At 40.2% G+C, this 14,610-nt stretch overlaps 1 protein-coding gene across 12 annotated transcripts in view; it reads left to right on the top strand.

Annotated features, from left to right (window-relative positions):
* Window positions 1-14,610, top strand: part of PACSIN2 (protein kinase C and casein kinase substrate in neurons 2) — a 236,603-nt gene that overhangs the window by 187,189 nt on the left and 34,804 nt on the right. The window contains exon 1 of one of the 12 annotated variants that reach the window (XM_077169080.1): window positions 22-3,286. The exons of 9 other annotated variants lie outside the window; for them this stretch is intronic. In XM_077169080.1, the coding sequence (XP_077025195.1) occupies window positions 3,083-3,286 (204 nt within the window). In that variant the 5' untranslated portion in view covers window positions 22-3,082. Of the gene's footprint in view, window positions 1-21; window positions 3,287-14,610 lie in introns of those variants that run through there. 2 more of the 12 variants (XM_077169078.1, XM_077169079.1) reach the window with 2 other exon arrangements.

Raw genomic sequence — 14,610 nt, 5'->3', positions numbered from 1 at the left:
AATTTTTTTTCCACCTAGAATTCTTCAACAGGATGTTTATTTCCCATGTTGATTCTTTGAGGGCTTATGCTTCTCCAAAAATGGAATATTTTCCCTATGTCATCTCTCATAGTAAGTTCGGAGTAATTCATGATAAATTGAAACATAATGGTCATTGCAGAAAATGATGCTGTAACTGTCCATTTAAGTGGGAAGTGTAACTGCTTTTCCTGTTTGCTTTTCATTGGGCATGTGTTATTGCAGGAACAGCATACATTTAAAGTACTCATCATTTATTGCAGTTTTTTTAATTGATAAAACCAAACAACATAGAAACTCGAACATTCTTAACATATGAACATTCCATGCTTGGTGTGTAATCAGTGGTTCACAATATCATCACATAGTTGTTAATGCAGTTCTCAATGAGTGGTTTAATTTCCTGTTGTATTTATATATTTAAGAAGACTACTAAAATAAGAGCATTATACTTCATAAAGGAAATTGCATATGCAGATTCAGTGTTATATACCTTTGGACAATTAGATGGACATTTAAAATAGAACTTCTTTTATCTGTCAGGATAAGCTGCAGTGCCCTGTGTTAAACTGTTTTAAACTTTTTCCTCTTCCTTTTTGACAATAAAGGTGTAAATAAAGACCATCATACATTAAAATCCAAAAAAAAAAATAAAGAATCCTATATAAAGAGGACTGAAGAGAGCACAGTTGTCCTCTGAAAGCAAGATATGGCTGATTTTCCAAAAGCAGCCCCTTATTATCTGGTGTTTTCAAGCACACATCACAGATTGCATAATCCTAAAGTCAGTTATCACCCCTTTTTGAAAAGGAAGATTCAATACAGGGGTTGGAGGTGGTTGTAAGAAAACTGCCTGAACTAGGAGGTCCTGCACTCACATGTACACCACGGGCCACATCAGGGGGAGAAATAATCCTGCATGGCACAGTCCTGAAGCCCTTCCAGCCCACTTGAGGCATGTGTAGGCTTAGGCAATTAATAATCTAACTCAGGCTCTGGATTTGACTGAAGGAATTGTCTCTCCTGCTGGTTTGGTGCCTAGATTACTCTTTGCAAATTGACAGAGTGTTAGTTTTTCATTTGCCCTTTATGGAGTTACTATCAGCTGCTGCACTGAAGGTTTATTCTTTTTAACTACTGTGGAAAGAGCTCATGTGATTCATGAGATTAACGATCTCGACAGATAAAGAGACGAGTTATTTCATTGCTTGTGCCTCTAACTGAGCTCTTGGCAACTTCTCAGTCCTTCCTCTCTATGTGGAATGAAAATCGTGGCTCCCAGCACCTTATATGGGGTGCCCTCTATGTGCCTGGCATGGGGGTTGGAGAAGAATAAAGTATTCTGGTCCTCAAAAACACTGTCTTAACACATTTTTGGTGTGTGACAGCCGATGGCCATGTGAGCGTAATATGGAGAGAGGTTTGCACGCAGAGCTGGGAGATTTTAGACAGGAATGGGCATCAGATATAGCCTATGTCCTGTGGGCCTCAAGACACCCTGCTTAAAGCCCACAGAAAGCAGCCTCACCTCACAAAGTTCCCTTCTACTCTTACCTCAAATGTTGCTTCCTCCAAGCTACCCTACCCACCCAGGGTACCCCTTCCCAGAATTCATCACCATCTGTAATTGTATTATCTATCTGATCGTAAGTTCATTCGCCATTATACCTCTAGTGCTCACACAGTCCTGGGCACACAGTAGATTCTCATTAACTATTTGTGAATGGCAAGAGGGTGCCTCAGAAATTGATTGTGACTATTTTGGTGGGGGAGCCATACAGCCGATGACATTAGCAGACCTCTATTCAATTAGTAACCCTGGAATTGGAAAAGGCCCTCAGAGGTCAGCTGTGTGTTCTCCATCCCATCCCCCCACCCAAGATGAAGATGTGGCCACTGAGAAAGTCACATCTTGTCAAGTGATGGGCTTTGCCAGGCTAAGGGTATGGAGGACTGAGAAGAAAGCCAATCAGTGTTGTAAAACTACCCTATTCCAGTGCATTTGGGCCTCAAAAAATCAGCTCTAACTACACTTTGAAGGAATGGAAATGGAGAAAGTAAGAGATTTGTCCAAGTTCACATATTTTGAAGTGGTGCCAGATCTATGCTGCTCCCTCGTGAAAGCAGGCAGAGGAAGGGAGTCCTCATTAGAGACTGCTGGGTGGGCCAATGTATTTGAATAGGATATCAAAATCTCATTTAGCCGATTTCACTGTCATCTGCAGGAGTATAATTATGGAATCCCCAAAGGGTTTTCTTTTATTCTTGTCTTTAAAGTTGACAGAGAACATTCTGTAGCCTCTTGTTGTATTTTGTAAGCTTTGGGTGAAAATGTGACTTTGAGTTCATAGACTTGTGGTGGTTGGGGGGAAGCGGGCACCATAGCGTTCCCTTGTGCTGGGTTAGCTTGGCACAGCTGGCTTACCCTCAAACATTCCTCTCCCTGGTAGCGGGAGCAGTTGTAGTGCTTGGGCCTTCAGGGTCCCAGGCTAAAAGGCCTGAGGATTTTGAGGATAAAATCAGTGTCCTCTTTGGCAGATGATCTAATAGTTTAAGGCTTGGGTTTCCCAGGATGAGCCTTGTCAGCACATGGTGGAAACAGGAGCTGGGCCTCTCAACAGTTTTGCAGTCTTGAACTCTGCTCATAGCTTTCCTTGGAACTCATAGGACTGATTGGAAGTACACAGCTCATTATTATCGAACCTAAGAGTGCACCCTCTCTGTTCTTGGCCCCAGGGCAGGTTCTGGAAGGTGGGCTCTGCCTCTTTCTGGCCGATTGACACTGGATGACTTCACCTCTTCAATCTTAGTCTCCTAAATGTAAAATGGGGACACTGATAGTACCCAAGCATAGGATTGTCATACGATGAAGTGAAGTGACACATATATAACTATCAACTCTGGCACTGCCTGGCAAAGGCAGAGATGCTCTATTATGATGCTGCTGCCACAGGTCACTCAGGCGTGGCGTCTGTTGCCAGGAGGCCAGCAGCCCAGCTGGAGAAGTGAGGCTGCCATGCACCAGGACTTATGACCTCTGTGAACCACACTGTGACCAAGAGACATGGGGACAGTATTTGCAAGGGCTCTTGTGGTTCCCAGGTGGACAGGCCATCAGGAATCCTTGGGCAGGAACTGGTCTCGCCTGTCTGCAAGTACAAGTGGCACAGGCTCTCACTCTTGGTGGTCCAGAGAGGATGGAAGGAGTCAGGCAAACCTCTGTGGCGAAAATGAGCTGAGTCTTGACAGGGGCCTAGGATGGGGGCAGGTAGGATGTCCCTGGGTGTGTATTCTTCAGTACTCATTTCTCTCATCTTTCCTTTATACCTGGTCCCCTCCCGCTTTCTAATATGTTTACCTTATAGCCTTCTATTAGTATCCTTGCTTTAGGTATACATATTTCTAATTTACGCAGACCATCTCGGGCTCTATCTTACTGTTTCTTTTTTCACTCAGGGCTCTGTTATTGAGGTCTGTTCAGGTTGCGCTGTATACACCTGGTCCCATGCTTGCTGCTGCCCGCACAGGGGTGCCCACCATCGTTATTCACATACTCCCCAATGGGCTGGCTTCTCCAGCTCCCCCCAACAACACTGTGATGACAAGCACCTGCCCTGTGACCTGGGGGAACACTTCTTTAGGGATAAAATTCAGGAGTAGAATTGCTGGGTCAGAAAGGATCTTTGTATTTAATTAAGTGCTGCTACCCCAGTAGTTCTTAGAAGGCCTACCCCAGTCTCTTTTCCACAGTAAGGGGTCCTGTCTGCCCACATCTGCACCCTGCTTGACATTTCAGGCTTTCTGGTGTTTGCCAGTCTGTCAGAGTAAGGAACAATCTTACTGTTCTCGTGGATTCCTCTGAGCCACTTAGAAGTGTGAGTGCTTCTACATGGCACTTATCCTTGGGCTGCTGCTTCTCTCTGAAATCTGCCTGTTCAAAGTCTTTGATTTTCTCCCCATGTCTCCCCCAAAGCCCACTTTCTTTCCAAGTAAGTAAGTAAGGCAGGCAGGGGACATGGTAGTGGTGCCCCATCGCATTAGAATAGGTAAAGGGCCCAGTTAGGGGGAAGGGCGGAGTGGCCTGGAGCTCAGGCCTGAGGGCTGTCATTCCCTGCTCTGTTAAGTATCAAGTCAACTTTGAGGCAGCCAGAACCTCACTGGAGTTCCTGGGAAGGGCAGAGGTGGGGTGCAGAGTCTGAGTCCATGATGTTGAGATCAGCCCTGGGCAAGAAGGGATAGGGGCTCCCTGTACCTCAGGGCTGAGGCAGCGTTGGATTGGAAAGAGAGTGGGCTTTGGGGTGATCCTGCTTGGTTCTGTTCTGACATAGGCCACTGATTTAATCCTAGGGCATTGTCTGTAAAGAGGTAATTTATCTGTGAAATGGGCCTACTGGCTCCCAGCCTCAGGAGGGTAAAGAGTGAAATGGAAGGCTTTATGTAAAGGGACCACTGTGTGGCATACTTGGGTCCCCAGCATGATGACCACCTACTAAAAATAGGTAGTGACAACTGGGCCTGTGCAGGGGGGCTGGCTGTGACCTGGTAAACCTGCACAGGGGGCCCAGCAGTTAGGAGGCTTAGAGGAGCCGTGTTCACTGCATTTTCTCCTTGCCCATCTCACCCTTCTTTCCCTACTCACTCCCTGGGATCCCCTAACTTCCCATTAACTTTGGACACTGTGTTCCACAGAAAGGAATTGCCCAGAAAAAGTAGCCTTAAAGTTATAGGAGCAAACATTCTCCAGAACCCCAGAAAGGCAGTTCAGGACTGCTTTCACCCATATGCTTGGCAGATGAATGGAAAACTGGTCTGACCCGTTTGAACAGTCCTTCCAGCCCTCCTGGTATTGTTAACTCTCTGGCTTTTAGACAGAGCCCACTCTCTCTGCTCTAATTCCCAATTATGCAGATGTATCTGCACAGAGATCACCGCAACCCAGCCCCAGACTCCTCTTAGCTGACTTTACAGCTAAGACTGTAAGCTGGATTCTCAGAGCCAAATGTTGAGGAAACTAGAGGAAAATGAGAAGCCCTGGCTTACTGAAAGGGGAGAGATGTGCAGCCAAGGGGAGGGTGTGTTAAGCCAGGTGAAGGGTGTTGAGTGGACAGTGAGGCAGAGCCCAATGACTGGAAGGACTGTGGCCCCAGCCCATCCCCAAGGAGTCTAGAGTCTAGAAAGGAGGTAGTTCTGCTTTCTCTTAAGGTTTGATGGCCAAACAGCCCAGGCTGAAAGTTGGCGGCTCCAAATTGATGACTGACTAAGGTACCTTCGAGCCAGAAAGCTAACTCTTAGGCACTACATGTGGAGGACAGAATGGTTCTGTATTTGCTTGCCCACTCTGAGTCCCCATTCTGTGGCCCAGTCTCAGGTGATCCACTCTTTACTTTAACCTTCCTCTCCTCTCCTCCAGCCTCCTGAACCCACCTACCCTCAGCACTGTTCCCTTCAGGCTGAAAGCCTGACCCTCACCATTTCTCACCTTTTGACCCTACCTCTTATCCTGCTCCACCTACATCTCTAATCATTTCCTTGCATTCCATGTTCCATTCCTGGCCGACTTCTTGAAATGCCCCAAGGTTACCATGCTGTCATGCCTCTTCCTTCTTGCCTGTGCTGTATGTTCTCTCCAGAGTTATTTCCCTCACCTCAAACTCCTTTTTAATTTGTCCAGCCTTCTATTTGTCCTTGAATATTCAGCTTGGTTGTCACCTTTGGGGTACCTTCTCTATCACCAACCCTTCCCCCACCTCCACCTCTTCTCTAAGTTCCCCAACACTGTATGACATAACTCTGAGCCTCTCCAGTAGGTCTCAGCCAGGTGAGATGGGTGGGGGCTGGGGTAGGGGTGGCAATCCCCTCTGCATTTGCACCCCAGAACATTTATGTTGGGCATTTGTCTTTGGTATTTGGTATATGAGGGGAGGTAGACTGAATTTCGAGGAAGAAGGAACATAGATAACTTCAGATCTAATTAACAAATGGGTATTTTTGTAAACCAGTCAATTGATAATAAGGTTTGGAAAAAGCTGGTTTATTTAAAATTCCTATATAAAGTTGTCTGCCATTCAGTCATCTCAAAACAAGCCAATGTTTTGATAAGTAAAAGAGAAGCTTTTTAAAAAAATTTAAGGCAATTTTATTGAGATACATGCACACACCATACAGTCTGTCTAAAGTATGCACCAGTGGCTCATAGTTTTATCACATAGTTGTGCATTCACCACCACAATCAATTTTAGAATATTTTCATTACTCCAAGGGAAAAGAGAAGAAAAACAAGAACATCCCATACCCCTTATCCCCCTCTATTATTGATCCCTAGTATTGGTGTACATTTGTTACTATTGATGAAATACTATTAAGATATCACTGTTAACTGTAGTCCATAGATTGCAATTGGTATGTTTTTTCCCATGTACCACTCTGTTATTAACTCCTTGTGATAGTTTCATATATTTGTTCTAGTTCATAGTATAACTTAGCAAAACCTAGATTGGACAGTGATAGTGATTAAATGTACAAATATTTAGAAAGTTTTTACATGAGGAAGAGCAAATGAATGTCAACATTGCAGGGTGTGGAAAATGGGATGGTATATGGAAAAAGTACAACCATTGCAAACTAAGGTCTATAATTAACAGTAACATTGTAATATGCTTCTATTAAATGTAACAAAGGCAATATACCAAAGCTAAATGTCATTAAGAGGTAGATATAAGGGAAGAGTATGGGATTCTTGGTGGTGGTGGTGTTTTTCCTTTTTATTTTATTTTATTTTTCTTCTTTCCTCCTCTTTCTTTGTGGAAGAAATGAAAATATCCTTATGTAGATTGTGGTGGTGAATGAATAGTTATGTAATTATACCAGGAACAATTGATTGTTTACTTAAGGTAGACTGCATCGTGTGTGAATAAAAATGTTTTAAGAATAAACAGAAAGATACAAGTGCTGAAGAAAATGTGGAGAGAGAGATGTACCTATTCACTGTTGGTAGGAAAAGTAGAGTGATGTAGCCCCTCTAGAGGGCAGCTTGGTAGCTCCACAGGAGGCTAAATACAGAATTGCCATATGATCCTGCAACCCCGTTATTAGGTGTATACTTGGAAGAACTGAAAGCAGGGACATGAATGAGCATTTGCACATTGGTGTTTATGGCAGCAGTAATCGTGATTTGCACTGGATGGAGGTGGCCTAAGAATTCATTGACTGATGAACAGAAGGATGAACTATGGCGTATACATACAATGGAATATTGAGTGACTGCAAGAAGGAATGAAGTTGTGAGGCATGCAACTAAGTGAATGAACCTTGAGGACAGTATGTTGAGTGTAATAAGCCAGAAGTGAAAAGACATATTATAATGCCTCACTAATATAGAATACCTATAATGTACAAACTCTGAGAATTTAATTTGAAAACGTAAGTGATCAGGGGAAGGCTTATTGTGAAGGTTCCTAGAATGTAAGCTCTTACAGCAGTCACATCTATTCCTGAGTTGTAATAGTTACTTCTAAATTCTAAGATGCTGAGCTCTTTGTGTATAACCTGGTCGTTCCTAGAACTTCAGGTATCCGTGTGACACCAGAGACTTAGATCCTGAGTTCTGCAGCTATGAGAGTCAGCATTATCCCATTCAGCAACTGTTTAAAAAGCTGGAAAAGTGACCAGACTTCAATAGAGATATGAATGAAGCTGATATGGTTAGGATAAATCAGAATAAAAGATAAAGGATGGTATTGACTGTATTTTTAACTTCACCTTCTACGTGCGACCAAAGGAAGAGATGTTTATTTGCTGCAGAATTTATTTTCTTTAGCACACTAATTTCACTTTTATGTTCAGTTAATTCAAACACCATAATATGGAGATGTGACTCTGCCCATTCAAGCTAGGTCTTGATTAAAAGAGGAAACGTTTTGGAGAAAGTTCAGAGTCAACAGAGATGCAAACATTTGGAGATGCTTGGAGTGCTCACAGAACAAACAGATACCTTAGCAGGGACGTTTGAGGATAGAGAGCCCAGCATATATTGCTATATGCTTCCCATGAAATGCTAAGCAAGCCAGAACCCAGAGTTGTGTCCCTGAGATGCTAAGTGAAGGCCCACAGACACTTAGAGAAGAAACCATTGGTATCAGAAGCTGGAAACAACAGAACCAGGAGCAAGGACCACCAGATGCCAGCCACATGCTTTCCCATGTAACAGACATTGGCCTTTCTCGAGTCGAGGTACCTTTCTATGGATGCCTTAGTTTGAACATTTGTGTGGCCTTAGAACTGTAGACTTGTAACTTAATAAATTCACTTTTTAAAAAACATTCCAACCTAGAGAACATTATGCTGAGTGAGTCTAGCCAAAAACTAAAGGACAAATACTGTATGGTCCCACTGATGTGAACCGACATTCGAGAATAAACTTGGAATATGTCATTGGTAACAGAGTCCAGCAGGAGTTAGAAACAGGGTAAGATAATGGGTAATTGGAGCTGAAGAGATACAGACTGTGCAACAGGACTAGATACAAAAACTCAAAAATGGACAGCACAATAATACCTAATTGTAAAGTAATCATGTTAAAACACTGAATGAAGCTGCATCTGAGCTATACGTTTTTGTTTTTTTGTTTTTTTTTACTATTATTATTACTTTTATTTTTTTTCTCTATATTAACATTCTATATCTTTTTCGGTTGTGTTTCTAGTTCTTCTAAACCGATGCAAATGTACTAAGAAACGATGATCATGCATCTATGTGATGATGTTAAGAATTACTGAATGCATATGTAGAATGGTATGATTTCTAAATGTTGGGTTAATTTCTTTTTTTCCGTTAATTAATTAAAAAAATAATTAAAAAATAGAAAGTTTTTATTTTCCTGTAATATTTGCTCTTATCATGGAAATTTAACTAATTAGACCTTCCTGAATAATAGCATAAAGTAAATGCTATTTCACTAAATACCCATGTAAAACTAATATTTTGAGAGTATTTGAGAATTAAAATGGAAAATAGTTGTACTTTAATGGGTCAACTCCTCCAGCTATTTAATGCCATTTAATAGTTGCATTAATTTGAAGGAAATTATTGTTTGATCAGGTACCTTTTAACATAAGCCCTTCCATCAAAACAATGAAAACAAAATGAAAATCTGAGCATTCTTACAGACTGCAATTCTAGCCTTTATTAATATTTTTACCCTAGAGATATGGCAAACATTTTGTGAAATGTTCCAAAACACATTTATATGTATTAAGTAGATAGCATTTATATTCCTTTGCAAATGAGTGACTGTGTTTGATTTGATGAATTTTATTTTTAAATAGGTATAAATTTAATTTGAAATAAATATAAATGAAATCAACTTACAAAATTAAAAAAAAAATTCCATTTTCTGGTATATTTACAAAACTAAAATGGATTATATCTAAAACAGGAGTCATATCTCCATCTAATCAAAAGGTCTTGTGATTACAAGGAACACCATAATTACACAGAACTACTCCCTAGAGAGATCTCGCTGGTTTGTACAGGTTAGTATCATGCCTTTATACATCCCAGAGTAATTTGGGCAGAAAATAAAAACATATTTGTAAAGTCCCCTTGAGGGACTGGGGGGAAATGAGGAAATAATGAACTTCCCCACCAGGGAATGCCTGATATTCTCACAAGCATTGAGAGCTACCAGTTTAATAGGCCAAACCCTCAATATTGAGTTTGCACTTAGGAAACTTGCTCCTGCAAAGGAGAAGCTAAGCCTACTTATAATTATGCTCAGAGTTGCCCCCAGAGAACCTCTTTTATTGTTCAAGTGTGGCCTGTATCTATAAGCCAACTCTGCAGGTGAGCTCATTGCCCTCCCTCCTACATGGGACATGTCTGCCAGGAATGAGCCTGGCCTTGGCATCGTGTGATGGAGGGAGAATGACTTCTTGACCAAAAGGGGGAAAAGAAATGAAGCAGTTTCAGTGGCCAAGAGATTTCAAATAGAGATGAGAGATCATTCTGGAAGTTATTCTTATATATTATATACATATTCTGTTCTAGTTTGCTAGCTGCCAGAATGCAACACACCAGAGACAGATTGGCTTTTAATAAAAGGGGATTTATTTTGTTAGTTCTTCAGAGGAAAGTCAGCTAACTTTCAACTGAGGTTCTTTCTTACATGGGAAGGCACAGGATGGTCTCTGCTGGCCTTCTCTCCAGGCCTCTGGGTTCTAACAACTTTCCCCAGGGTGACTTCTTTCTGCATCTCCAAAGGCCTGGGCTGAGCTGCGAGTGCTGAGATGAGGTGTGCTGAACTGCTTGGGCTATGCTGCATTGTACTCTCATTTAAGCACCAGCCAATTAAGTCAAACATCATTCATTGCAGCAGGCATGCCTCCTAGCGGACTGCAGATGTAATCAGCAACAGATGAGGTTCACGAACCATTGGCTCATGTCCGCAGCAACAAAACTAGGTGCTTTCACCTGGCCAAGTTGACAGCTGAATCTAACTACCACATATCCCTTTTGTTTTTAGTGTCTTAGAATAACTAGAAGCAAATGCCTGAAACTGTTTAAACTAATCTCAAGCCTTGATTCTTGAAGAAGATTGCATAACTATATATCTTATATGGTGTGACTATGTGATTGTGAAAACCTTGTCACCGAAACTTTTTCCAGTGTATATGGACAGATGAGTAAGAAAATAAAGACAAAAAATAAATAACGGGGTGGGATAAGGGGTATGGGATGTTCTGGGTGTTCTTTTTAATATTTATTCTTATTTTTATTTTTTATTTTTTGGAGTATTAAAGTTTAAAAATTGTGGTGATGAATGCACAAATAAAAGATACTGTGAACTACTGATTGTACACTTTGGATGATTATGTGATATGTGAATATTTCTAAATAAAATTACATAAGAAAAGAAGGGAGCTCACAAATCAATAACCTAACATCACACCGAAAGAAACTAGAACAAAAAGAGGAAACTCATCCCATTTAGTAAAAGAAAGGAAATAGTAAAGATTACAGTAGAGATAAGTAAAATAGAGAATCAAAAACCAACAGAGATACTCAACAAAGCCCAAAGTTGGTTTTTTGAAAAGACCAAAAATCAACAAACCTTTAGCTAGACTAACAAAAAGAGAGGTCACAAATACCCAAATTCAGGAATGAAAGTGGAGTCATCACTACAAACCTTACTGATACAATGGGATTATAAGAGGGTACTGTGAACAATTATATGCCAATGAATTAGAAAACCTAGATGAAATGGACAAATTTCTAGAAACATAAAATTACCTATTCTGATGCAAGAAAAAATAGAAAATCTCATCATACCTGTAACAGTTAAAGAGATTGAATCCATAATCAAAAACTTCCAACAAAGAAAAGTCCAGGACTAGAAGGTTTCACTGCTGAATTTTACTGAACATTTAAAGAGGATTTAACACCAATCCTCGTCAAACTCTTCCAGAAAAGAAAAGAGAAGGGATTACTTTTGAACTCATTCTATGAGTCCAGCATTACCCTGGCACCAAGCTAGATAAAGACAGCACAGGAAAAGAAAATTACAGGCCAAAGTGCTGTATGAATAGAGGCACAGAAATCCTCAACAAAATAACGGCAAACCTGATCTTAGCAGTATATTAAAGGTTTATATATTAAGACCAGTGGGATTTATTCCAGGGATATAATGATGGTTCAGCATAAGAAAATCAGTCAGTGCACTACACCACATTAATAGAATGAAGATGAAAAAGCCAAATGATTATCTCAATCGAATTTGTTTGTTATTGTTTTACAGAATCCAACATCCTTTCATGATAAAACACTCAGAAAACTAGCAATAAAAGGGAACTTTCTCAACATGATAAGGGCATCTATAAAATACAGTAAATATCATACTCGATGGTGAAAGACTGAAAGCATTTCCCCTAAGATCAGGAACAAGACAAGATTAGCCACTGTCACCACTCTTGTAGATATGCCAACCCCCAACCCCCAAATCTGAGTTTATCACTTGGTGAAGTCGGGCTTAACTGAGACACACTGAACAGGTTGAGGAGGAAAAAAAGGCTTATTTACCCAGCAGGAGGCAAGGAAAACTTCCCAAATCTGCATCCCTGTAGTGGTTTTTTCAGTTGGCTTCTATATATGCTAGAGACAAAAATAATCATCTTGGGTAATAGGTAACAGTGGTCTAGAGAATTTCATTAGTTCCGTATCACTTATTTACTGCTTCCTTTGTCCTCTGTGATACCTGGGCATGGTGCCTCAAGTCTGGGGCCATAGATGAAAACTTATTCATATCTGGGTGGTCTGGAATTGATGGATGGAAGCTTATTCATTTCTGGGAGCAGACTTTACTTATTGCTCCTCTGTGAGACTAAAAGTTTTAAGGTTACATTTAGAAGGTTACCACTACACTCATTCAGTATTGTTCTGGAAGTTCTGACCAGAGCAATCAGGCAAGAGAAAGATAAAAGCCATCCAGATTGGAAAGGAAAAAGTCAGATTTTTCCTATTCACAGTTGACATGATTCTATATATACAAAATCCCAAAGAATCCACAGGAAAGCACTAGAACTGATAAATGAATTCACCAAAGTTGCACGGTGGAAGATAAACATGCCAAAGTCAGTTTGATTTCTATATACAGCAGTGAACAACCCGAAAAGGAATTTAAGAAAACAATTCCATTTAAAACAGCATCTAAAATAATAAAATACCGAGGAATAAATTTTACCAGGGACTTTTGTTGCTCACTCTCTCTGAGCCCAACTCTGCAAGTGAAATCATTGCTCTCCCCCCTACTTGGGACATGACATCCAGGGGTGAAAGTCTTCCTGGCAACGTGGAAAATGACTCCCAGGGATGAACCTGGCCCTGGCACCATGGAATCAACAATTCCATCCTGACCAAAAGGGGGAAAAGAAGTGTAACTAGTAAAGTATCAGTGGCAGAGAGAGTTCAAATAAAGTCAAGAGGCTACCCTGGAGGTTGCTCTTATGCAAGCTTCAGTTAGACGTTGCTACCTATCATAACCTGCCAAACCCCAACGAGGACCATTCTAGCCTAAAGAACACCTAGGGCAATACATAAGATTCCACAAGGGTTCCATGCACTAGTTTAACTTTCTAGGAACTTACAATCTCCAGATGGGTCCCTGGACCAGATAAGTCCAGAAACCTAGAGGACCCAGCTTGTTCAGAACATCAGATAGTTCCATCTCCCTACCCCATATTATTGACAGCCCCTTCCAGCATGAAAAAGTTAGAATGGCCATAATCTAAACACCGCTAAAGAGAGGGATAGAAAGATCAAAGGTGATGATGGAGTTATACAGAGAGGATAGGGTTTAACAAATGAATATGATTGCTGAATCATTAAATTGATAACTTTTTTAGTTTCCAGTATCTTAGAGCAGCTAGAAGTAAAAACCTAAAATTGTGGAATTGTAACCCATGTCAAACTCTGAACTACAACTAATTGGGTGCTGTGCTTTGAAATTTATTGCTTTGTGGTATATATGTTATTTTCCACAAAAAAAAGAAAAAAAAAGTCGATTGTGGTGATAAAAAAAAAATTTTAAGCCTTCTAGCCTCCTATATTCTGGAGCAGCCAGAAGGAAAAATCTGAGAGGATGGCATCTGTCCTGTAAGTTATTTGTTGAAGAGTGCTTTGAAAACTATTGCTTTTTTATTTCTTTACTTTGTGTATGCATTATACTATTCAATAAAAAGTTAAAAAAAATTACCAAGGAGATGAAATACTTACACACTTAAAACTATAAAACATCACTGAAAGAAATTAAAGATCTATATAAATGTCTGTAGTTTTGGATTGGAAGAACTATTATTGTTAAGATGTCAGTATGGCCTAGAGTGATCTACAAATTCAGTGCAATCCCTCTCACAATTCTTGCAGCCTTTTTTTGCAGAAATGGAAAAGCCAATCCTCAAATTCATCTGAAATTGCAACAGGTCTTTAATAGCCAAAACAGTCTTTGTAAGGAAGAACAAAGTTGATGAACTCATCGTGTCCAAGTACAAAACTTACTACAAAACTGCAGTAATTAAAATAGTATGAAACACACAAATAAACCAGTGGGCTAGAATTGAGAGTCTAGAGTTAATAATACACCCTTGTTGATTTTCAGCAAGGGTAGCAAATCCATTCAGTGGAGAAAGAATAGCCTGTTTAACAAATGGTGCTGGGACAAAATGGAAATCCACATGCAAAAGAATGAATGTGGAACCCCTACCTCTTACCACATATAAAAATTAATTCAAAATGGATCAACAACCTAATTATAAGAACTAATACTACATAAAATTTTTACCAAGAAACATAGAGAAATATCTTCTAGACCTTGTAGTAGGCAATGGAATTTTCGATTTTATGTCAAAAGCATATGGAACAAAATAGGAAGAATAGATAAAATGGGTTTCATCAAAATTTTAAACTTTCATGCATCTAAGAACATTATCAAGAAAATGAAAAGACAACCAGCAGAACAGCAGATGTGGAAATTATGTATCTGAAAAGGGTTTTATATCCAGAATATATTTTAAAAAACACTACAACTCAACAATAGCAAAAAAA

This window comes from Tamandua tetradactyla, chromosome 7 (genome assembly GCF_023851605.1).
Source record: "Tamandua tetradactyla isolate mTamTet1 chromosome 7, mTamTet1.pri, whole genome shotgun sequence".
In the NCBI taxonomy this organism is placed as follows: domain Eukaryota; kingdom Metazoa; phylum Chordata; class Mammalia; order Pilosa; family Myrmecophagidae; genus Tamandua; species Tamandua tetradactyla.
This window is presented reverse-complemented; position numbering and strand designations above follow the sequence as displayed.